The 25232-nt window shown below is 37.7% G+C and overlaps 2 protein-coding genes across 6 annotated transcripts; one reads left to right on the top strand and one right to left on the bottom strand.

Moving 5' to 3' along the window:
* Positions 1 to 3162: 3162 nt before the first annotated feature.
* Positions 3163 to 19730, top strand: ptprc (protein tyrosine phosphatase receptor type C). Of its 5 annotated transcripts, XM_029499636.1 has the most exons (31): positions 3163 to 3481; positions 6238 to 6252; positions 7002 to 7145; positions 7296 to 7376; positions 7628 to 7639; positions 7771 to 8031; positions 8114 to 8332; positions 8427 to 8534; positions 8703 to 8831; positions 8950 to 9078; positions 9554 to 9691; positions 9938 to 10131; positions 10213 to 10273; positions 10438 to 10546; positions 10787 to 10824; positions 11019 to 11128; positions 11343 to 11433; positions 11920 to 11996; positions 12690 to 12726; positions 12839 to 12936; positions 13097 to 13222; positions 13328 to 13485; positions 13832 to 13967; positions 14636 to 14785; positions 15080 to 15170; positions 15281 to 15417; positions 15672 to 15806; positions 15956 to 16078; positions 16197 to 16348; positions 16772 to 16907; positions 18027 to 18350. In XM_029499636.1, exons 1-31 carry the CDS (start codon positions 3418 to 3420, stop codon positions 18348 to 18350), a joined length of 3783 nt encoding a protein of 1260 aa, XP_029355496.1. In that variant the 5' UTR covers positions 3163 to 3417. The 5 variants fall into 5 exon arrangements, with proteins under 5 accessions (XP_029355496.1, XP_029355494.1, XP_029355493.1 ...); XM_029499634.1 differs by having other exon boundaries at positions 6238 to 7145; positions 9557 to 9691; XM_029499633.1 differs by having other exon boundaries at positions 3164 to 3481; positions 6238 to 7145; positions 18027 to 19730.
* A 1123-nt stretch (positions 19731 to 20853) lies between these two features.
* Positions 20854 to 23531, bottom strand: abhd8b (abhydrolase domain containing 8b). The gene is made up of 4 exons (XM_029500760.1): positions 22735 to 23531; positions 22454 to 22624; positions 21891 to 22107; positions 20854 to 21111 (listed from the first exon to the last, which is right to left on the bottom strand). Exons 1-4 carry the CDS (start codon positions 23529 to 23531, stop codon positions 20854 to 20856), a joined length of 1443 nt encoding a protein of 480 aa, XP_029356620.1.
* Positions 23532 to 25232: the final 1701 nt, after the last annotated feature.

The following is a 25232-nucleotide window of genomic DNA, read 5'->3' as shown; positions in this document are numbered from 1 at the left end:
AAATTCGAAGAAGATGGTCTCCAGGAGCAGAAGACCAACTGGCTTAAACAGCACTTTCTCTCAGTGATAATGTATTCAAAACAACAGAATCTGTCAATCTACTCCAATTAAAACATACATTAAATAAAAACGCTAAAAGAGCACATTTATAAAATTGTAAAAATTTAACCATTTTATATGATAGCAATGTGAAGAGGGGTTCTCTTTTAAATGAATATTTAAACTCTGTGTCCCCACAGATGTGTATTTGCTCGCCAGCCAACATGGATGTAAGGAGGTTTTTTTGAAAGAAGAGCATTTTTTTATCACAAATTACAAAATTTACCCATCATTTCTCACTCTATAGTCATTTCAAGAGGCACCAGGCACCAGCCTACAGGAAATGACTCTTTTGCCTACATATGTTTCAAGGGACCCCCCCACCCGCCTGCCTGCCCCAGATTGTCCCACCCACATAAAATGCATACTCACATGTTATGCAACTTATCAGACTACTACATTGTGTCAAAGCTAAGAGAGCTAATCAGTTTTAAAACTATGTCAATTCTTTATAGTGGCGCAAAATAAAGAGTTTTCTGTTCCTGGTAAAACTGACTAACATGATTTTATTGGTAGAGAAAGGACATAGGCCCAAAATTACATGTGAAAATATCACAAAATTAATTCATGATCACATTAAAGAACAACAGCGACTACGGTAAAAGTGTTGCCAAGGATAACCAAATATTTGGGTTGCACACCATTTTGTTTAAAGGTTGATACGCTTTCTTTTTTCTCGTGCATGTTGGACAGCACGTGATGCTTTTTGCATATGCCATCCAAAAAAAGCACTTAATTTATGGCACACAATGATTGTTGCATCCATTTGATGAATGAGCATGAGCCTGAAGTCAATTTAATATACTTATTGTAGTCTCACCCTTGAATTTCAAATGACCATTCATTTTTGTCCAGGAGCACCACAGGTGTCCAATATTAGTTAAATAAAAACAACTTAAATTTTAGGAAAATGAACTTAATTTGCTTTATGTTCAAATGCCCTTTGTGGACAAAATTGTGGAACTTCATGATAATCAGACTGAATGAAATACTTTTTTTTTTTTTTTTTTTTTTTTGAGAGAGGATGTCAATTGACCAAATTAAAGCGGAACACAACAGGAGGCCTAGCGTAAAGAATGAGTAGGGAGATATGGTGGCTATCTGAATCTGTCCAGTAAATGAGCCATTTCTAATTCCATGTGACATCTGTTTTCAGTTTGTGGTTTGTAAAAAGGTAGTGAGAAAGCCAAATGGACAAGTGTAAGATTACAATTTTATCATGTGATTCAGATGAATGTAGAGAGAAGTCTGCATTTCACTGTGCTAATTTGTGTTTTGCATAATGAGGCCTAACATGATTTGGTTACTTATCAAAAGATGAGCAGAAATGTTCTGTCATTGCTCCTTTTGGAAGATGAGGCCAAAATGCTGACACAGACTAACAGTAGTTACAGTTATTTTTTTATTTGTCTCTTTCCCTTATACACACACACACACACACACACACACACACACACACACACACAGAGTACAGTCCCACAACGTCTTTATAGGGAATTTCCATTGCTGTGAATTCATTCATGAAGAGAGACAAAAGATACATGATATGTTTAACATATGGGATTTATAATGGGATTAATCTACTGACTACATAGAAATTGAGTTGACATTTAACTTGGGTTTATGAGGCCATATAAACTACAAAACAACAAGGCACTACATGATATTAGAATAGTTAGAATAGCATATTGTTTACTTCTGATTTTTTTATTTTTTTTCATATGGTAGCAATTTGTTACTCATATTAAAAGGTGTTTCAGTATTTCAGTAAAATGAAGATTAATTTGCTGATATTTCTATGTAATGAAGACAGCATCTAGGTCTATACTTTCCACATTTATGTCAGATCTGGATAACTGACTGCATTAAAAGATAATCAGTGTACATGGTTTTAGTACGTGCTAGGACCCACACCAAACAAAAAAGAAAAAAGATTAAATTCACTGTCATTTCGGTTGCATGAATATGATGGTGTTTTTTTTGAGGGCCACTTCCTGATTACAAGAACTTACACTATACTGTTAGAAGTGGAAATAGCCAAATACCATGGTTTCATTGGTATCAGAGGAAATCCATATTTAGCTTCATACTAAATATGTCAAATCTTTGTTCCTATTCATTTTCAGATTCTAGCTGATTTCCACAAAAAAAAAAAAAAAAAAAAATGGATACAATCAGTTTATAAACCCAAACCTTAAAAAAGGTTACACAAAATCTATGTGCTCTTGCCTTTGTAATCCACGGTGGAGCTGTCGTATGATTGGAAGTTAAAAACATTAATTAGCTAAATATTTATCTAAACTGGAACCAACAAAAAATGGTTGTGCTTAGTTCCATGTATTATTTTCATATGACTGCATTAAACAGTTGACTATGTTCCATCCAGATTCGCATTAGCTCACCACACAGTATACGTGTGTGTAAACAGAAATAAAGCATTTTGGCATTTTGAGGCAGGGCGTGACTACCAAACACACCACACAATCAATGACTTTGAAGAGAGACCTTACAAATCGCTTACAAATGTATTTCAAGTAGGATAAATAGCAGAAATGAAGAAATTCACTTCTGGAGCCAACGGCCGCACGTTTGTGTCTTCTAGAGAACAGAGCTTACAAAAAGAAAGGCTGCATCTCTGTGCTTGTGGTGCTAGCTCTTCATGTGCTTTGGTTACATTGCTGCTTGACTGTAAGCTTAAGAACAGTGGTGTGAAAAAAGACTGATTTTGTGCAGTCAAAAAAAAAAAAAAAAAAAAAAAAAAAAATCAGGCAGAAGACTCCGAAATCATTATTATCTCTCACTACTGTGTCCGTTGATATTCTGTTCATATGGAGAGACAAAGGTACATATTTAGGATGTATCCAAAAAAACTAATTTGTCAGATGAAATCTTCAAATTCAAAAGCTTCACTCTAAAGCTAAACTTCTCTGTTTTCTCAAGCTAGAGGGCTTTCACACTTGAGCAAAAGCAAGTGAAGATTAGATGAGAGACTTCCTGTTCTTGGTGGCGTAGCTGAAATGAAGCTTCCTGTCATTTAACGTTAAGGTGAAGGCAGGCTCTTTTGGTGTGACATCACTGCGACTTTCTTGACTTGAAACCAGATGCGAATGACTCCAGGGTTTGGGGAACAAGTCCAGGAAACTGCATTGTCTAATGAGACAGAAGACATATGAAGGATAAAATAAGAAAACGTTTACACTTATTTCTCTCTTAGATTAGAAGTAGGAATTGGACATACAGCATCGATTTGGCTTGTGATTACCCGCCGGTAGGTTCCAACTGTATGGTCTGTGGCTGTACACACCCTAAATCCTGGAAATGGCAGGTCTTTGTGGTCTCACAATCCTGCTGCTCTGGACTGGGATCATTGGTCTGAACAAATGTAAGTAACCTGCAATTGTCCAATCTACAATGTACAGTTTTGGAGTGGCCTTCATTATGAAGGAATACAGGGAGGAAGTGATCTCTGAAATTGTGTCCTTTGAACCTGTCATCTGAAAGATTTTAAAAATTAAAATAAAAACCTGTAGATGATGCAAGCCATAAATGGTGGCCAACTGAATTTAATGAGGTATGTAAACCTCCAACTTAACTGTATTTGAAGTTGAAAAACATATAATTGATGAGGGTTTGATTGTATTTATGAAAAAGGTAAAATATCTTCTATGCCTGAGAAAGGGACTGAACCTTTTCATAAAAACGCTGGACAGTTATCTTTTTGTTTAATAAGTTGTTACCGTTTAAAGTAAAAACTGGGGTACAGGAGTACAACATGCCTTTGAAATGTGTCGCTGTCTGTGTAACTGTCTTAAACTTTCCGAACACAAGACCACAGATAATTGTGAATCCTTTAAACAATATACTTTCATTTGGTAAAAATGTGGCAATTGTGTTTCAGTTCTGCTTCAACATTGTGTGTGTGTGTGTGTGTGTGTGTGTGTGTTTGTATGCCTCATGGTATGAGTGTGTACAGTGCATATGTGTTTTTGCGGATGTGTAATTGCATGATATGCGGGGCGATGCGGGCACATCTGTCAAAGATGAGAATAGTTTTGGGTTGTGTATCTGGAAAGTTTTTTTCACTTTAACCTTAACGGCTTCGAGTGTTATATATTTGTTACAATTCTGAGTACCTAAACAAAAGTAAACTAAACACAAAGAAAGAAACTACATACGCTACGCTTTTAAAGCTGCATATTTAAAAAGGTGGTTAGTGACGAATATTCACAAAAGCAATGAATTTAAATAATTTTGATGTATGTATGTGTGTAAATTGGTACACTTACCAACATACTATATACAACGTATAAGTATGTAAGAGTGTGTGTGTTATATATATACTATAAATCAGTATAATTTTTATGTACTTTATTATACTATATATTAAAATTTTTCTAGTTATTTAGCTGAGAGTTTTTTCTACACTAAGTAAATACACTTGACAGAAGATAAAAGAAGCCTCCATTAACCTGTCTTGTTCATTTAATTAATTTAATTCTAAATATGACAGTAATTATTTTTCAGTACTTTAGATTATAAAATATAAAATAAAACAAAATAAAAATAAAAAACAACAACAACAAAAAACAACCAAACACATGTCAACATTTTATGAGTGTATATGCATTTAGTGTGTGTGCATGTGTGTAAAAGTAGAACAAACAATTTTTTGTTAAAAAAAAAATTCAAAAATGAATTGAGAAAAATCAGCAAAGCTAGCTGCATTAAATGAAAAAAACTGGGTTCAAGCTGATGTGTCCTATTATGTTGAAGTTTTCTTTAAATGCAACAGGACAGAGTTGAGTGATCAAAAAGTTGACCACTTCCGTGTTCCATTCTGAGTTGCCTTCATTTCCTGGCAGAGCAGAGCAGAACTGCATGGGCCAAGCAAGCTGAGATGAACAAGTACATGACTTTAAAATGCATGAAAAAATGGGAAGTGTGATGTCTAAAATGAAGAAGTGCAGTGAAAAATGTTCAGCATGATGTACAATTAAAACTGTGTCTGTGAGATAAAAATAACGAGAGTCACGAAATGTTAGATAACTTGACTTAAATAGGACATTTGAGCAATCATTAAATATATTATTATTATAATAAATATAATACAAAATGTATATATATATATATTATATTATACATATTTGCTACCTTTAAGAGGCTGATGCTGCCGTGTGGCCATCACATTTGTTTGCACACTCTGGCCTAAGGAGTAAAAACTAGCTTGGTCATTAAAAACATATTAAAACTCCATAAAGAGCAGAAGGCTTTTCTCCCACTGTGCCAGCTTTTGTTTTACTTGGCTAAATGTTGTCGAACCAAATATAATTATGACACAACAACATACTGTAAGGGTTTGGAAAGAGAATCTTATATCTGACATAATTGCAAAGTACAATGGCATCTTTCAAACCGTCAATTGAAACAGTTCAAATTAGTCACTACAAAACATGAGCAGGTTGCACTGGCTGATGAAATGTCACTTGCAGAGAGCACGCATCTCTGCTCAATAGTGTGAAACAAGAACGCGCCAAACCACATCCTGAGACTCATTGTTGACTGTCCCCCATCACCTCCACACTTGTCTCTCAGTGCTACCAATAAATAGAAGAGATGGACAAAACAAAGACCTATTTAGAACAAATGCATTTTCAAATCCAGAACTGTAGTGACACCACCATTTTTATTCAATTTCTCTAACCACTGTCATATCAGAACACAGAATTTGAAAAGCAAAAAAAGCTCCAAAAACCTCTCCATTCATATGTATAGCATAGATATTGTTCACACAGATAGAGTGATATGTCCAAACAGAACGCAGTTTAAAAAGCACAGGTTTATTGTACGTTTTAGTGCAAAGCAGGAAATAGTGGTTTGTCTTCTGAGATAAATTAGTAAGCGGCTCTTTGCCACATTGTCATAGCGACCTTGTTTGTGCAGCACTGTCTCATACATCCAACTTTGGATGAAACTGATCACTTTCCTCTTTTTGACTTGATAATGCTTTGGTTTTGCATTTTTTTTCATCATCATGTCTGTTGGTTCTTGTTTTTTTTTAAATAAGGATGCAGTATTGTCACAAAAAATGTACGGTCACAAAACGATGACTGACACATTTTTCTTTTTTTGTAATTCCAGGCGATGCTCAAAGTGGTAAGTTACCCAATACACAGTATTTTGATATCACTATCCCTGCAAGGTGTACTTTGTGCCATGCCTTCACTTCTGCCTTTATGTTGTTTCATCAGTCCGTATCTACAGCTGAAAGAAGTGGCATAAATGCATACTTGTTAAACAGTTTTAAGAACTCTGCAGAAATCTCTTAGTGAAAACTTTATGTATTACAGCATTATCTTCTGCAACAAACTGTGTACACCTTCTAATTCTAAAATAAGACTGGCAAATCATGTCAGAGGATTATTGTAAGGGTACACAGAACAAAGTCATCAGTTTACAAACTCACTGATGATGTGATGCAAAGATGTTTGAGTAAGTTTGCAGGTTGAAGTCGCTGATGATCCAAAATGTTAGAGTGATTGATATTTTGATTTAATCTATGAAGAAACTTCAATTGTTACTGTTGTCATACTGTCAACCTCGAGGCAGATTCACTCATATCATTGTAGCATTAAGTCAATAACAAGAAATATCCAAACTCAGTTTATGGTCAATGCAAGTTCTTCTCTCTCTCTCTCTCTTTTTTTTTGTTTGTTATGAAAGGTTTGTAGAAGTAAATAGAGGGGATACTGTCAATACCTCAACAATAAGAACAAGTATTATGATACTATGTTTGCCCCGAGGTTGGGGTGCGTCACCTCCATGCACCCCAACCAATTCCTCACTTACAGTAACCAGTGTATCTTTTACCTCCTTACCTCCACGCATGGCTGCCAATTCCCCAGCTACATCAGCCACAGCACCTCCTTTTTCCTCCTCACCTCCAAGCACGGCACCCTATTCCTCACCTGCACAATCTCCTACCTACCCCTCACGCATTACGATCACAGATGTCTCAAATCAGACAAACAATTTAACTCCTACATCTGGTAATGTACTCAGCCTCATCTTGCAGTTCTATTAGCCATGTTTATATTACATCATAAAATCCTGCAAGTTAAATATCATGCCATGTAAGACTGTTGTCAGAGAATAAATTCTACCTGAAGGTGACCTTCAGCATGCTTTCCTTCCTGCAGTTACTGTCACACCCACAGCATCCAGCCAAACTAGCCCTCATGACACCTCACTTGCAGTCACCCTGTCCACAGTCTCCCAAGGTGGGTTTTCTGTCAATTATCAGACATGATTTTGGTGCTAGTCATGTGTGTCAGGCCTATACACGAATGTAGAGAATGGACATTGGCTGCAGCACTGCTTGGAACCAGGTCCTAGGTCAGTCACAGATTGTAGGTTCTTGCTGTACTTCAAAGGCGCTATGGAAGAGTAGGGTACTCATGTTATATAATTGTATATTAATGTTTCATTTTATCATCTTCTAATTTCCTTCAAATGCATCATCCGGCCGCAGGAAATCCACAGTGTGAGTATCATTTTGAAAGATGATCGAATACAGTATATTTTCAAAAATGTATTGCATAAATGCAATAAAACAATGTTTCTACAGCATTTTACAGTTACAGAACAGACAAAGACCTTTCTGTTTGTGTGCAGGTTCTTACACTGTTGTGAAATACAGTTCTGGCTTCACCATAAACATTGCAAGTTCTTACAATGGTACCTTTACCATACACATTGCTGAAAAAGACCAACCAAACGACAGAAAGCACATCCCCATCAATGGAAGCACCTATTCACATACCGTGGAAAACCTGAAACCCTGCACTGAATATGGACATAATGTGACATATCTTTATGGTGGAAATACTATAACCTGTAATTTCCATGGAAATGAAACTGTGACTGCTGGTATAGGTGAGAAAAAAAAAAGATGTTTCATTTAAGATATGAAATGTGTAAATTGGGGAGACATTTGTGCATCACTTGTGTTTTGCAGGTGATAAGGACATCAAGGAATCCGTCAATGCTACACATTTTTGTTACCAGAGTGATTGGAACATCACATCTATGCTAAAAATGCATTATCCGTCATTTGAATGTGACAGTGAAAAATGCTGTTTCAAACCTAGTTACAAGGACATTTGCACCACTGTCACCACAAAATTCAGTCAAAACTGTGGGGATAGTTTTAGCCTCACCAAATACATCACCATTGGTATGTATAAAAGGGCCTTTCTCCGTTTTGCATGGCATGTGTCTTAAACTTTACTTTCATCTTATTTTATATGTTCTTTTTTGTCTCTCCTCAGATTTCTTAAATGCAAGTGAAATAACTCAGAACCATAGTAATGAATTTCCTGTAAGAATTTCTCATGATGCTCCAAATTGTGTTAAACCCATTAATTACACCTGCAGGGGTAAGTGAAAAGACCAGAGAATTTATGTGACAAAGGGCAAAGACTTGAATCAGCAATTTCCTGTTTTACCTAAATCTGAAGCAATCAGAAGGGGTTTCCATTCTGATGTAAAACCCAGAGTATGACTTCGATTGTTGGGAAAATGCTGTACGACTTGTGTTTCTGCAGAATCTGGACACAATGAGACAAAGATGTTGTCTGACCTGGAGCCTTTCACAAAGTACAACTGTACCGGTCAGCTCAATGTCCACAATGCTACAAAAAACACAGATGCTCTTCATGTCATGGTTAACTGTAGTAAGTTAATGTTCACCTCACTTGAGTGCAATAAAGGTTTTAATGCTCAGATTCAGTGCAGTGAATTACGGTGTTGAACCACAACTGAAATCTGGTGCTGTCCGATGTGTTCCCACAGGTTACTCATTACAGAATCAATCTACCGTAACTAAAGAAAGCATTAAATTGAAATGGCAACCAATAAGATCGAACTGTTCCAATGTGCCCGACAAGTTTTCAAACACGTGCAAGTGTAATTCTACTAAAGGTGAGCAAAATCCTTTTGCTTATTGATTATTAATCATTTTTTAAGTGAGTGACAGTGATTTCTATTTATTCTTAAGTATAAATATGGCTGCTCACTATGGGCCCAGCACTGTTGCAGTGTTTCATTTTTTTCGCAGTGATTCATCGGCAGTTCACTACGATATCTTCAATTTTACACATTGAGCATACACAGTGTGATGGATAAATAAGAATAGGCTTGTATTAAATTCTCATCCAGCTCTTTTCACATGTTTTCCAGCTAGCATGGGATGCATGCAGTTTCAGGCTGCAGAGTCAAAGATTTTCTACCAGTGATGAACTGATTACATTACTAATTGACTGACATCCATTTCCTTGTTGTTAAATGTGAAACTTGACCACAAAGATAAAAACTATCTGCTTCTGTTTATGTCATTAATGTTTTCATATTTGGTGCAAAAAAACAAGCTAACAGCTTGAATCTGTTTTATTTAAAGCAGAAATAAACTCAACAGGTAACTCATGTGAGTTTACCAAACTGAGACCATACACTGATTACCGCTGCAATGTCACATCCAAGTACAAGAAAGTCACTGTCAGTGTCACAGCTATCAATATGAAGACTGAGCCTGGAAGTAAGTAACTAACAAATTGTGATAGTTTACGGAATAATATGAATCTGTACCACAAAATTATTAATCTAACTATTTTCACTAAGTGCATGATGTGTATAGGCAGTACTACCAGAGATACTCTGGGAGCTTTCAAAGTATTGTATGAAACGTGGCCTTACAATCATCATGTGCATCTGTATCTGAAATTAAATAGCAAATTAAGTAGCCTTCACTTTCTCAAACATGTGTTTCTCCACTTTCTTTTAGAACCACTGGTTAATATAACATTGACTTCCTCTCATCCTGCGAATAATGCAATCAAAGTAAAGTGCTTTTATAAAGGAGACCTGAATGGACCTGGAGTGCGATACAAGGCGACACTTGGAAAAAATATACAAAAAGAAAACAATTGTACCTTTAACTTCACTGACCTGAGTTACTCTAAAACCTACAAGCTGCAGGTTTGTATGATCAGAATATTTCCTCTTTATTCTTATATTTTTTCAAATACTTTAAAAAGCTGTGATTCTATGCTTTTCCAGGTTCAAATTTGCAATGACGAATTTTGCAGCAAGGCTGAGGAAAAGGACATTTCCACTTTGTGTATGTGCCGTTTTAATACCACAATGAAATAATCTCAACTTGTTTCATTAAGTAGTATTTTGTTCTTACTCCTTTTTCTTGTTTACATCAATTGCCATACTCTGCATCTTTAAAATAAATGCCACCTCTTTCATAATCCTTTTCCATATTTTTTTATTTTACAGATAATGACAAAGCAGTCATTGGTTTTCTTGTCTTTCTCATCATTCTCACCTCGGTGGCTCTGCTCCTAGTCATCTACAAGATCTACATTTTGAAGCGCAGAGAGTCTTCGTAAGAATCAATTTGCAATGAGAAAATATTGATTTGTCTGCCACATTTGTTCGGTTGTTTGATTGTTGTGTTTTACACAATTAAACCCTCAAAGTTTTGTTCAACTGATAATATCAGGTCATTTACAGAACAGTTCATTATTGTTCATTTAAAATGCACTTCAGACAGAAACATCTTGTTGTTCTTACTCCAGTCCTTATTCCTGAGTTGAATTCTTTAAAGCCACTATTTTATTTGCAGTGTCTCGGGTGAAAACATGATGCTTATTTCAACGGCAAGTGAGTACATTTCACTCTTATTTTCAGTGTCACTGTTTTCCTTTTTTGGTTTTTCTCAGATCGGAGCTGTATCAGCTGTTAGATAAAAAACAAAACAAAACATTTGGTTGTGACTAATGTAGCTGATAATACTAAAGGCTGACCGGGTTTTGCAGAATTTCCAGCTTGTTTCTAAATACTTTTCAAAAATGTAGATGATGAAGAGAACCTGCTACTTGTTGAGCCAATCATGGCAGAGGTCCTGCTGGAAGCCTACAAAAGGAAGCTTGCTGATGAAGGGAGACTTTTCTTGGCTGAATTTCAGGTAAATTTGGTATCAGTATGTTTTTCTGGGATATTTTTTCTAACATGTTTTTTTTATTGGATGATTTACAGTGAGGTGACTCAGAAGGAGCTGACATTTAATTGGTTCAAGTATGGACTTGAACACAGGAGATGCTAATCGAGTTGAAAAAGTGTCACAGGAATACAACTGTTGCTTTATGATAATTTTAAATAACTTTTTTTTGTGCCCCCAGAGCATCCCAAGAATTTTCTCCAGGTTCACTGTGAAAGAAGCTAAAAAGCCCTGCAACAGTCCCAAGAACCGTTATGTGGACATCTTGCCATGTGAGTAGGAGTGAATCTGACAACATGTTAAGCTTTTTAGACAGCACGAAGCAATTATGTGTGATTTTATCAACTTTTTCTTTTATATTGTATATTATATATTATTATTATACACTGTATGACTATGACACCATAAATAGGTCCATCATGGTTTTTCCATTCTATATCTAATGTGATATCAACTATGGTGTCATCTAATTTTTACTTTCTCTGGATGTGTCAAAGCATTGTGGGAAAGGTTACTTGGTGTCAATGACATTTTTAATGACAGGATTGGATTAATGGCTAATTTAGATCATTGAGAATGTAGTAATTTCATTTCACACTTTATTTCAATATACATTCTGTGATAGAAAGTTTGGTCAGTGTGACCTACATCTCTTGTGATATTGCTGCATGTCTCTTAGATATATGCATATTCATTAATGTTGTTTGAAAGTAATAGAAGAGTTTTCTGTGCTGTTTCCTCTTTTTGTCTTGATCTAGATGATTATAACCGCGTCCAGCTGAGCACGGGAAATGGAGAAACCGGATGTGACTACATCAATGCCAGCTTCATCGATGTACTGAAAACTCCCAGATCATAATATACAGCTATATATATATTTGTGTGTCAGTGCATGTGCATGCATGTGTGTGTATGTGTCTACATATGTACATAATATTGCTGATTAACATTGTTGAAACCCATTTTTAAGATCCTGTAATGCTTAATCCAGCAGTATATGACAGCTCTTCCTTCAGAAGGATTTTTTTAAATGCTAAAATATAATTAATGGTGTTATCCGGGAATTTTCAACTTTATCGTTTTACAAAAAAGCAGAAAGAAATCACTGACTCCTAAGAGAATTTCACTTGGCTGCCTCAAATTTGGGTATAAATACCTGAATTCAGTTTGAAACTCCACATTCCTGTTCAAAATGGTGGAGCGTAGGGAACTTGCTGAGAAAGACAAAGACTGAATTAATAGATTAGATTGACGTGCAATGATAGATTGCACAAATGTTTTATCCAAAGCAAGTGTCTGGGAACAGCTAGAAACTATTTTGGAACTAAATAACACTGTCGAAAATTAAGTAGAAGCAATGCCCGCAAGAATGCACGCTGGTATCAGGGCCAAAAAATGTCACTCAAAACATCAAGATTTTTGATTTATAAATGTAATTAAGGACTATTGTTTTAATTAGTTGTTTGCATGTGTGTGTATCATTGATAGAAAAACCCATGTTGCATGTCTCGCTATTTTCTTGCTGCAGGGGTACAAGGAAGCCAAAAAGTACATTGCGGCTCAAGGTAAAGTCGTGTTCTCATAACCTTTTACACAATCTGTCAGTCCACATGCATTCCTGTTGATACAAAGAGTGCTTTTGCGGTGTAAATATATTATAGTCTGTGTACTCTTTAGGGCCAAAGGATGAAACTGTGGGTGACTTCTGGAGGATGGTCTGGGAACAGCAGTCATCTATTATCGTCATGGTGACACGCTGTGAAGAGGGAAATAGGGTAAAAGCCGCACTTCTAACTTGTTCTTGACATTGGTTATATTGTTGCAATGGTCACTGTCTGCTTTTGAGATGCTCATCAGCAGTCATCAAGATTCATTCTCTAATTTGCAAATCTGGCTTTTCGCTCATTGGTTCTGTTCTTCAACGTTATGTCACAGCTGAAGTGTGCGCAGTACTGGCCGTCTCCGGACAGAGAGACAGAGATCTTTGAGGAGTTTATTGTGAAGCTAACCTCAGAGGTCCACTGTCCGGATTACATTATCCGCCGTCTTAGCCTAGCTAACGTGAGTCTCAAGACAAATTGTTTGAATTGGTGGAAAACTAATTGATCCAGTCTATGTCTCCATGTTTGCATAACAATGTGTTTGTGTGTGTGGACACGTCCATAGAAAAGAGAGAAGAGCTCAGAGAGAGAGGTAACCCACATCCAGTTCATGAGCTGGCCTGACCATGGCGTCCCGGGGGAGCCACAGCTCCTCCTAAAACTGAGACGGCGCGTCAATGCTTTCAAGAATTTCTTCAGCGGTCCAATCGTTGTCCACTGCAGGTATACACAAGATCCCATTCCACTATCTGCTAATATTCATTTCAACAGCAACATCAACATTTAAGGGTAGACAGTGCTTTTACCATTCTGTAACACTGATAAAAAATATGATAAATGTATAAAATACAACACACTGTTAGCTCATTAAATCCCCCTTTTGTCTGTATCTTTGAACTTGCTCTCCATGGCCACCAGAGCTGTTAAACTGGGAAAAATTGAGGCCAGGCCACTTATACTCTCCGTTAACATCAAAGCAAATACTATACCTTACCTTGATCACATCTTCACAGAAAGACGTGTTCACTAACAGAAATGCATTAACATGAAGTCTATCTTCTATGTCTAGTGCTGGAGTGGGAAGGACAGGGACCTACATTGGCATTGATGCCATGATGGAGGGTCTGGAGGCTGAGGGCAGAGTGGACATCTATGGTTACGTAGTCAGACTCCGCCGACAGAGATGTCTCATGGTTCAAGTAGAGGTAATATTTTAATTTAGAATTGTTTGATGAAACATATAATTAGCTTATTTGCTGTGCGTGCTGATATGAGTAAAAAATGAAACCCATTCCTCTGGAGACAGCAAAGACAGAATCTGATCCTGCACGCTGGCGTCGCTTTCGCCCTTTACTAAGTCTCCTCAAGCTTAGAAAAGCATGACATACAGCTATTATATAGGAATAGAAACAAACACATCCTGTACACTGTATATATTTCTGCAATTATGATATCCACAGCCTGAAGACAACACAACCGAAGCAAGTCGCAAACAAAAAAAAGTACAATGCATCACTAACAAAGCTTATGAATAAAAAATAGCAAAAAAATGAGTGCCTTAATGAATTCAATTCTTTGTTCTCAGTTAAGAATGAAATTATGAATTTATCAATTAACCAGTATGATGAAATGAAATCATTAACTGCCAATCTAATTTTAGCTTTACTTTACTTTTTAAGTTTATTAAAGCACATTCATTTACATGTGCTTATAATAATAATGATAATTTACTGATTTATCATAAGGTCATGGTCTTGATATTAATAATAACTTCCTGGCCTGCTTCAGGTAAAACCAGGTTTTTGTATATTGTTATATTAACACACACACACGTATGTATGTATCCATATATTTATTTTTTGTCTTTACATAGGCTCAGTACATCCTAATTCATCAGGCTCTGGTGGAGCATAACCAGTTTGGGGAGACTGAGATTGCTCTGTCTGAGCTCCACAGTACAGTGAGCACACTCAAACAGCAAAATCCAGGCAACGAACCTTCCCTACTGGAGGAGGAATTTGAGGTATATCGCTTTCTTGTTTATCATATTTTTGATAATGAATCATTCCTTCATATACAAATAAATATATTTATTCAATTATATTTGATGTAACCACAGTAAATGATGTCATCCTGATTTGTACCTAAAGCTGCACATTAACACGTGCATGAGAATTATTATGCATTCTAAACAGCGCCTAAGATTTTGATTTTAAAACACATATCTAAGAAATGCTTTTCCAAAGTTTTCAAGTCAAATCTGATTGTTTAATAAAAGGTTACATTTCCATTTGTCATGTTATGTTTTGCATCTTAGCGCCTGCCCTCCTATAAAAACTGGAGGACATTCAACACGGGGATCACAGAGGAGAACAAGAAAAAGAATCGCTCTTCATCTGTCATCCCATGTAAGCTTTTGTCTGACAGATTAACATGATTCTGCAGCATGTGCATGCACACCAGAATAAACGTGCTCACTGTGACTTGTGTTAAAACGAATCAAACTTGCCACCCTCAGACGACTACAACCGAGTATTGCTGAAGCTGGACGAAGGACACAGCCAAGATAGTGAGGCCGATGAAGATGATGAAGAAGAAACATCAGATGAGGAGGATGAAGATTCCACTAAATACATCAATGCCTCGTACATTAATGTGCGTTGTTTACTAACATTTCAACGTTTCTTTGCCATCCAGGAAAGATATTACAAAGTGTGCTTGTTCAATTGAATTGAAACCATGTTCCTGTACCAGGTGTTATCTTATTATCCATTCCATTATCTCATCATATCTTTTACTCACAAGCTGCATTGTAAAAAAAAAAAAAAAAAGGTACAGTTAAATGTTTCAGAAATCATTTGTTTAGACTACATACAAAAATGGATGGATGTGTGTTCTGGCACCCACAGGGATACTGGGGCCAACGTGCCTTCATCGCAGCACAGACTCCATTGCCAGACTCCGTGGCGGACTTCTGGTTGATGGTTTACCAGAAGAAAGCATCCACTATTGTCATGCTCTCAGACTGCAGTGAGGGAGATCAGGTACCTACAGTTCCATGAATGCTATGCTTATAGACAAGCAAAGTGAACATAATTAGAATATGTTGTACAGGAAACACCTCACATACCTTACTGTGTTCGCTTGGTACATACAATAATGGGAAAATATGCCTATTTTCCTGTGTTCAAAGGAGTCTAACTGTGTGTATTGGGGTAAAGACAAGACGGCATTCGGAGACCTTGAGGTGGAAGTTACCAGTACAGATACCACCCCAACGTTCATCTGCCGCAACATGCTAATCCGTCACATCAAGGTAACACAACAGCCGCCTCTTCTGTTTCCATATTTTGTCATGTCTGTATCATCCTGTCACATGACCGGTCCTTTCAACACCACAAGCTGTTTCAACCCAACACCGCTTATGTCAACAGAGGAAAGAGAGCCGCACAGTTAAACAATTCCAGTTCCTGCAGTGGATGAACAAAGAGCTGCCAGAGAAACCTCAAGATATCACAGACTTAATCAAGGAAATCAAGAGGAGTAATGAACAAAGCAAATCTCAGACCGTTATTGTGCACTGCAAGTAAGTAATGTGCTCTGGAAATTTTACAGGGCAAAAATGTATCCAACAGTGTATCCAGTTTATTGTTGAAATCACTGCCTCTAATTTTTGTATCTATATAAGCTACCAAAGAAATGTGTTCTCGTTTGGAATAAAAAAAATCTCCGATGCTATCTCAACTTCAGGGCAGACTCTTTGAGCTTGACAAACATTGCAGATCATTTGACATTTGATTTGAATTTTATTTCTTACTGGGTAGGGTTAGTTAGATGAAAACTGAGATCAAATGAAGGCTACAAAAGCTAAAACCTAAATCACTTCCTGCAGTTTGATTAATATAGATCCTCTTCTGCATTGTCAGTTTTCTGGCAGTTATACCAGTCTGGCCCGGAAAAGGTGTAAGTAGTAGGATTTAACCTTCTTGTGTTTATGTGCTCCCTCCAGCGATGGCTCGTCCCGTACAGGGATCGTGTGTGCTCTGTGGAACCTGTTGGAAAGCGCTAAGACTGAGAAGCTAGTGGATGTTTTCCAGGTGGTCAAAACTTTACGCAGAGAGAGACAGAGCATGGTCTCCAGCCTGGTAAGATCAAGGAGCTCAATACATGCCAACATGATCTGCAAGCATTTCTTCATTTCCTCATAACGATTGTTTATCAACAATGTTTTGCAAAAGCTGTCATAATTTCACAGACAAGAGGACTTTAGACCTCCATGTAGTCTATAGGCCTTATGTGTTATGAGCAAGAGATAAACGTTGGACTATTTTTTGAGATGTTCATTTTGACTTCATGTCACCGGCACCGCACTTAAGTCTCCTCAGCGATTAAAAAAAAAATCACCTCCCCATTTTCTACATTTCTATTAATTTCATCAAATCCAATGGAAAACACCAACAGCTCAGCAGTTTATGACCTAGGCCCATATGTTAAAAGGTTCATTCATTCATCTTCTACATCGATACTGTTTCTGGGTTGTGGGGGTGCTGGAGCCACTCCCAGCTCACTCTGGGTGAAGGTGGGGTCGCTCTGGACAGGTCAGCAGTCCATCACAGGGCCAACACACAGAGACAGACAGAGACCAACAACCACTCACACTCAGACTCAGACCTACAGACTGTTTAGAGTCATCAGTTAACCCAAACATGATGTCTTCGGATGGTGGGAGGAAACCAGAGTACCCGGAGGAAACCCACACAGGCAGGAGAAGGTGTAAACTCATGTAAACACACAACCTTCTTATTATGGGACAACAGCACTAACCACTATGCTGCCGTGCTGTCGCTACAGACTTTTCTTAATTAGTTGCAGTAAAAAAAATCATTTTTTACTCACTCACTAAAGCATAGTCAACTTGTTTAACAGCAACAGTAGGTCATATGTGTGAACGACTCAAAAAAAATTTTGTGTCAGAGTTAACATAATGAGGTTAGATTTCATCCAGTAAAACAATGACTGCAGAGTCTGTCATGGAGGAATCAGCTACACTTTAAAACGATTTAGCTGCAGCGATATTAGCGATAGCAGAGCCATCTCAGTGTTTGATTTGACTCATCAAAATCGTTTAAAATTATTTCTGGTGCTACAAATGATGTCAATTTAGAAAAAAATATGAAGTTGAAGTCTAAAAAAACAAGGTTTATTTTTGATCAGTGACTGCACCAATGCACTGTGTCTTCCTTTCCACTCTGTGTTTCTAATAGGAGCAGTACCAGTTCCTGTATGATGCTCTGGCTAGTGTCTTCCCAGTCCAGAACGGGGAAGTGAAAGCAGCAAAGGTACCTGCAGCTGATTCTCTCCAGTTTGTCAATGAAACAAAAGCAGAAGAGCAGCAAGCTGAGAAGCCAGCCAGTAATGCTAGCACTACCAGCAATGAGCAGCAGGGCACGGCAGAGAGCACCCCTCTGGTGGCTGTTCTAGGACAGGAGGACAAACAAGAGGAGTCTGAAAAACAGTCCAGCACTCCCAAAGACACAACGCCACTAGAGGACACCACAAGTGGCCCCACAGCCACTGTGGATGTCTGAGAAGGACGGCAGGTTCACGTCTGTGTCTTCTACTGTTAATAATGAGTGCTTTAGTTGAATGCTTTCTTTTATTTTAATGAATGTATAAAGGGTTGTGGTTCTGGTTGACACATGCTCAAATAATCATTAAATATCTTTACGTCAATATCCAAAAGCAGGTTTAAACTTTTAAATATCTCAATTTGTGATGTGTAATAAGGAAAAGAACAAATTCTGAGCAAAGTTTACTGGAAATGCTGCTTTCAAACTAAGAACCTTGGATTTTCTGTACATCAGGAAACACCTTAGAGTAAAATTTTATACAAAGTAAATTAGGCAGAGTGTTTTGAAACCTACTATGAGCACATGTGGGGTTTGGGCTGATTTACCCAATGTTTTCTCTTCTAAATAAAAAGATGGAATCATCTATGTGTAAGTATATATATGATGCTATAGTTTCTCCCTGTCTCTCCCCCTTTCGCTCTCTCTGTCACACACACACACACACACACACACACACACACACAGGCACACTCAGAATCAATATATACATACATGTATATATACACTGAATTAATTATTCCCTGACACTGTAATTTTTAATTAATATAAGTTTACAACAGAGGAGCTTATTTTTTTAAGTCATAGATTAACTTTGTTGCATTTGTTGCATTTGCATTTATTATTAACATCATTTCAGTCAATAACACATTTGAAATACTGTTAGAAAGGTTTTGATTGTTTAACTCTACCTAACGAACCTAAATGTTTTTTACTCTCAAAAATGAACTATGTAAATTGTCTCGGGGAAACATGATATCTGCAAACAAGCTTGTGTTCTCAGGGGCTGAAAAGAAACAATGTGTGTTTTGTATATTACTTTCATGACTGAAACTGTAGAGAAACAAGGTGTGTAATTTTGTCAAGAAGGCCTTTTTTTAATATATAATAGTTTAATAAATTGAACAAATCTAAATCAGCAGCTTGTTCATGTAACCATTGTCAAAGGCAAACAGTTACAAAATGTAAGACACAAAATATTTTTTTTCCATTCAGGACTGTTCACTTCAGCTCAATTCATGAGCAATATCTGATGAAACACCACAAATCAAAGTACAATGTAAAAAAAAGTACTGTCTATGTATAAAAACCGTCAAACAGAAAAAATGATAAAATCTGCATTTCATCCACGAGTTTTCTATAATGGAGGTTCAGAGAATTTTTGCATATGCTAAAAATACGTGAACCATTCACATACTGTGCTAACGTAAGCACACACACTATTTTGTTTGCTGAAAAATGGTCAGAATAGACAGTGTTATGAGTGTAATGATGCCATTGGTGTATTGCATGTCAACAGTTTTTGTACCCATAAACTAATAAAGCTGCAGTTTTGTTGGAGTTGAATCTCTGATGACAAATGATTTTCATTTGCATAATATTGTAAAAACTTTGATCACATACAAGCTGTTACTCAAAATTTGGAGATTTAGGGTGAATGAAATATTGAAGTTATACTAAGCTGCATACATTATGTCCACTGCAGGAACTACAGAAACAAAAAGTGCAAGGTTACTGTCAGTGTACAGTGTACAGCTGTAGGAGAGATTGTCATGATAGAAATGACACAGCACATGGACACATTGGAGAAGTACTGAATGCTTTCAGGTACATTGAATTTTCAATTCTACTTTTGCACTTCTCCAATGAATCTCAATACGACAATTATTTTGGAATCACTATGTATGTTTGATTTTTGCAACATCTTCCCTTCGCTCTGTTAATGTAAATTTGTTATTCACTGCTGAGCCTCGACTATTACTAAATTTAACAGCCCTACATTTCACTGTAAGACACAAAAAATATATAATGGAGAGTTCAGGACATATTTCTAGAAAGCAGCAAATATTTTTTTTCCTTTGGATTTCTACATTTTAGGAATGGCAGAAGTCAGACCATAAATTCAAGCCTTTAAATTTTCTTTATTTCCCTTTCTATGTGGCAGCTGACACATCTTGGTTTCTCCTCAGAAGTTATATTTTACCAATATTTTTTGCATGACCCTTACTCAAGTGACTATATATTTGTGAAACATTTGTAAAAAAAATTCTTCTTCTTCTAAAAATATTACCCTTTCCAGCTCTTTCTCCACCTAACATCCTCATCACTTACCACCTCAAGGCACAACCATATGTTACCTGCTGCATGACAGGCAGGACAGGGAGTAGTAAGATGAAGAATGGACCATGGTTTCACTACATATGTGGAACTTATTTACTCTGTCCCTCAATTTTATAGCTGACACGCTGTAACTGAAATCTATTGGAATTCCCAGTAGTGTCACAATTCCAGGAAGTCCAACTTTTAACTGGACCACTTCGGATAAATAACTCATCAAGATCAACAGTTCCAACCAGTGCAGGTCCTTAGGACTTATAAAGTGCATGGCCAGTCAAAATTTTGTGGAAGGATTCCTGGAAGTTTCAGCTTTAATCCTTGTTTCTTTGGCTTTGTTGTTTGGCTTCTACTCTGCACCATCATTTGATGACGTCTGTCTTGCAGTTGCAGGTCGGACCTTGTCGGGCTCCGATGATGCCTTGTTGTTGTCAGATTGGGCTTTGGCAGTCTCTGGACGTGTTTTGGACTCTTTCTTTGGCAGAGGGGGGATGGCAGGCTCCCAAAGAAAAAACTCATGCAGGAGTGTGTTGACAGCCTTGGGACACTCCATCATGACCATGTGACTGCCATCTTCCAAAAGCTTCAGAAAGGCCAATAAGAGAATCTGACAAAAAGTTAAAAGCAAAGATTTTGGAGTCATCAACAAAACAACTTTTTTGTGCCATTGAGCACCATCTTGTTTCAAGGCCTCTGAATCATCAAACTTCATTATTTCTTTATTTTTAAATGCCTTTTTGATCTTGAATGGAAATATTCACATTTTCTTAAACTTTAAAATATTTCACCCTGTAGGTAATGAATATAGAATTTTTTATATATTATTGAGAAAAAATTTTATTATTATTTTTTTTAGATTCACTTGTATATCATAAGCTCTCTGAACTTTAGATGACCTTTCTTTTCAAGAAGAAAAAGAACTGAACTGGTAATTTAACCAAACTAGAAATGAAAATTAAATGACTTGATCCCCACAAAATCAAATGAAATCAAATCAAATCAGATTTATTTGTATAGCGCCAAATCATAACAAAGTTACATCAAGGCACTTTACATATAGAGCAGGTCTAGACCAAACTCTTTATAAATTTATTTAAAGACACCCAACAGATCCCCCGATGACCAAGCACTTGACAACAGTGGCAAGGAAAAACTTGCTTTAAGAGGCAGAAACCTTGAGCAGAACCAGGCTCAGGGGGGGCGGCTATCTGCCTCGACTGGTTGGGTTGATTATGTTGCACAAAACTAGACTGCTTCTTTTTTTCCCCACTAATGACCAAAAGACACTCTGAGGTCACTGCCCAACCAAAAATTCCCCACATTCAATGACAGTTGTGTCCTTAAATGGGTCAGTCTCCCAAACGGAGCCCTGAGAAACCCCTTTACCTCTGCCATGCGCTGGTCTTCTTCAACAGGAACAAACTTGTCGTGCATGCCGTGAACCAGCAGAATTGGCACTGTGAGTTCAGCATGGTAGATCTCATCTCCCTCAGGCCAGTACTGCCCACTCATCATAGCGCGCAGAACAAAAGATGACACGTTGAAGGCATTGTTCTGTTTCAGTAGCTGCTTCTCCTTGGTGCCCTGCTTGGCAAAGCCAGCCCTGCAGTGAGCAGAGCAGGACAAATTTATCTGAATTATGAATGGCTAAAAAGTCCAGGAACATAAAATTGCACAGTATGTTTATAACTCTAATTGTTTTTACTTCTTTTGGGAATTAAATCTAACTATTTGTGTAGATTTAGTCTAAATTATTGTTAAATAAATGGAGTTTTAAGTTACATTCTATTGTATTTTTAACAAAACAATCAGACAAGTGTTTATTTAAAAAGCTGTGCATACAAGGCCAGATAAGAGACAGATTGTTACTTCAAAAAATCCACGCGATAACTACTGTGGCAATTAAAATTGGCATTTTCCTGCACGTTGCAGTCCTGTTGCAGTCTTACTTGAGAAAGCTCCATGCCAGCAGCGGAGAGAGGCAGTAAAGCACACAGGTGGGTAGATTGAAGATGGAGCAGAGGCTAGGCTCCAAAGCTGTGGGACCTCCTCCGTTGATCATCACCATCTTGTGGATCTGTTCTGGATACTCATGGGCCAGGAACGTGCAGAATGACACACTGTGGAAGTGAAAAAGAAAAGCTGGTTATAGCATACGCTCTCAAAAACAAGCTTACATTTGCTATTTGGTTAGTTCTTTGATTACAATGTATTGCGATTTTAAATTTACCCATAAGAATGTCCTATGAGAATATTTCTCTTTCGTGCATATCTCTTGAAGATTAGTCTCATATCCTCCGCCAGGGCGTAGAATGTGTACGCTGCAGCTATCTGTGGTGCCGAGCTGGCTCCATGTCCTGCCAGGTCTGGAGCAATGACCTCGTAGCCAAGCCGAGAAAAGAAGTCCAACTGGCTCCCCCAGATGTCCAACGACCCTCCCACTCCATGGATGAAGAACAGAGCCACGTCTGTGTGGGTCCCTTTACAGGATGAGATCTTCCTCTCGCAGTCAATCACCACAGTGCGCTTTGGTTTCCGCCTGCGCCTTCTGGGTTGCTGGGACTGGTTAGTCTGTCCCGCTGCAGGTGCCTCTCCTCCTGTGGCTGGTTCAAATGCTGTATTGCTTCCAGTTGTAACAGAGTCTGACCTGGCCTCAGGGATGCTGACGGGTGGTGAGGAGTTATCACAGTCCGTGAGATCAACCTCTACGTTGCTATTAGATTGTGTCTCTCCGTTTGGGTGGTTTTTCAGCTCTGTACTTGCCCTATCATCCAGATTCTCAATGAAAAGCTGTCCATTACGATATACTGTGATCTTTCTCTTGCAGCTGATACTCCCACCCTGCCCAGTGTATTCCTCCACAACTGACCGGTCAGGAATAATATGTCGAACCCGCAGTACACGACCTGGTTTCACCTCCACAAACTCGTGGCCATCAGCAGGTTCAGAGGTTTCGACAGGAACTACAATATTGGCAGACTTTGAGGTCAGACAGCAGAGAAAGCTTTCCATAAAGCTGGTCAACATGGCTGTCAGGCTGGAGGGAAAACACACTTAAATAAGCACAAACTTGCAACAAACAAGTCAAAGGAAAAGGCACATAAATATCAAACGGAACCAAGATCTAATTACTCCATGGGACATTAATTATCTAACATGAAACGTGCTTTATAGAACCTGGAATGTAGGTGTAGGACATAACAGTGCAGCATCTTCCCCTGCCCTTTGGAGTTATTTATAGAAAGGGACGGTAATAGCTCTGTGAGTTAAAGCTGCTACCCAGCATGTGATTACCCTGCAGCACACAGTGTCGTGCTGTCAGTCAAATCTTTTGCATGGAAGTTTGGCTGTGTGAAAAATGCGAGAAACTGCAAAAATGTGTGGATCAATGAGAAAGGCTTTAGTAATTACCCACTGCAAGCTTTTGAAAATATATTAACAACTTGCAGCCGGAAAGGTTGTTACACAAACAATACATGAGACCAGACAAGGTGACACAACAGGTACAGTAGGCTATTGAAGATGTAGCTAAGGTATCCATAGCAACAATGGAGCAACCAGACAGGGTATGCAAGTCTCTCTGTTGGTTGCATTATCCCTTCTTCTTGTGGCTTCCCTCCATGCTGGAGGGGATTATAGTCTGTCCACACATTACATTCTGTCTATCTGCACAGTTTTACTCTCTGTGTGATATGTTGTATTCTATACTTGCACATCCACTGTCCAAACAGCAGTGTTGTGCAGTGCTGTATGTGCTCCGACTGAAGGAGGCCATTTTAATTACATTTCATTGCTTTTGCATCAAATGTTATCCATTATCAAGGCACAATGCAACCTTTGTAAATGCTTTCCTTTTCTCTGCTTTGTTTGATGCCAGAAATACTGTAACTCAAAGTTTCCTTTCCTATCTAAAATATTTGTATTTGTTCTTACCAGTCCAAACAGTCCAAGCTTTGTCTATTCCTAGAAACCCCCATTTCATCCATCCGTCCAGCTCACTATTGCTGGTAATACCGTCATCAGCTTAAAGTATTAGAATCAACTTGAAAACAGACTAATTCCTTGTGCTGCTGCCCAAACACAGAGATAGTGACAGAGATTATGTCCTGCCATGAATTTCATTAGCAAGTTTGGCAGCACATTCTCAGTCTTTAATCATGTATTATTTAATAAGTTGGAGCAAAGATTGAAGGAGAATAAGAATGCGATGCAAATTCAACGTTAATTAAAAAAAATATTTAAAAAAATATAAAAGTATTTCAACATATTCATTATAATGGTTATGAAACAATGTTTCCTCTGTTGGCTGCTGGGACAGTGGGGAAAGCCTTGTTTAACTGAGAACAAATCATGGGGCTAAGTAGTAGTGGCATATACAGAGAGCATCGCTTGATCTGTCAGCACAGTTGCCAAAAGAGATGTCTTTCACAATGTGGGGGGGCTTCCTCCTTCCTTCATTAACACGTCCATTTGGACATGATTCAAAATCTACCGTTATCAATATGATGAAGTACTACAGTATCACCCCTATCTGTGAGTTCCATCCAGTTGAACTGTCTATGTGGCCTCTGTTGTCTGTGGCTGCACGAGGCTGTCATATAATGATTCAAACATCAGACACAATCTCTTTAGTTCCTAAACATTAAAAATATGTTTGACTTTAACAGGCGTTCGCTAATGCACTTGCAATCTTCAGCATGCAGCATGTAAGAATTGGATGAGCTTTTT

The sequence above is a fragment of the Echeneis naucrates genome, chromosome 4 (assembly GCF_900963305.1).
Source record: "Echeneis naucrates chromosome 4, fEcheNa1.1, whole genome shotgun sequence".
In the NCBI taxonomy this organism is placed as follows: Eukaryota; Metazoa; Chordata; class Actinopteri; order Carangiformes; family Echeneidae; genus Echeneis; species Echeneis naucrates.
The sequence above is the reverse complement of the archived record's forward strand: the minus strand, read 5'-3'. Positions and strand labels throughout refer to the sequence as shown.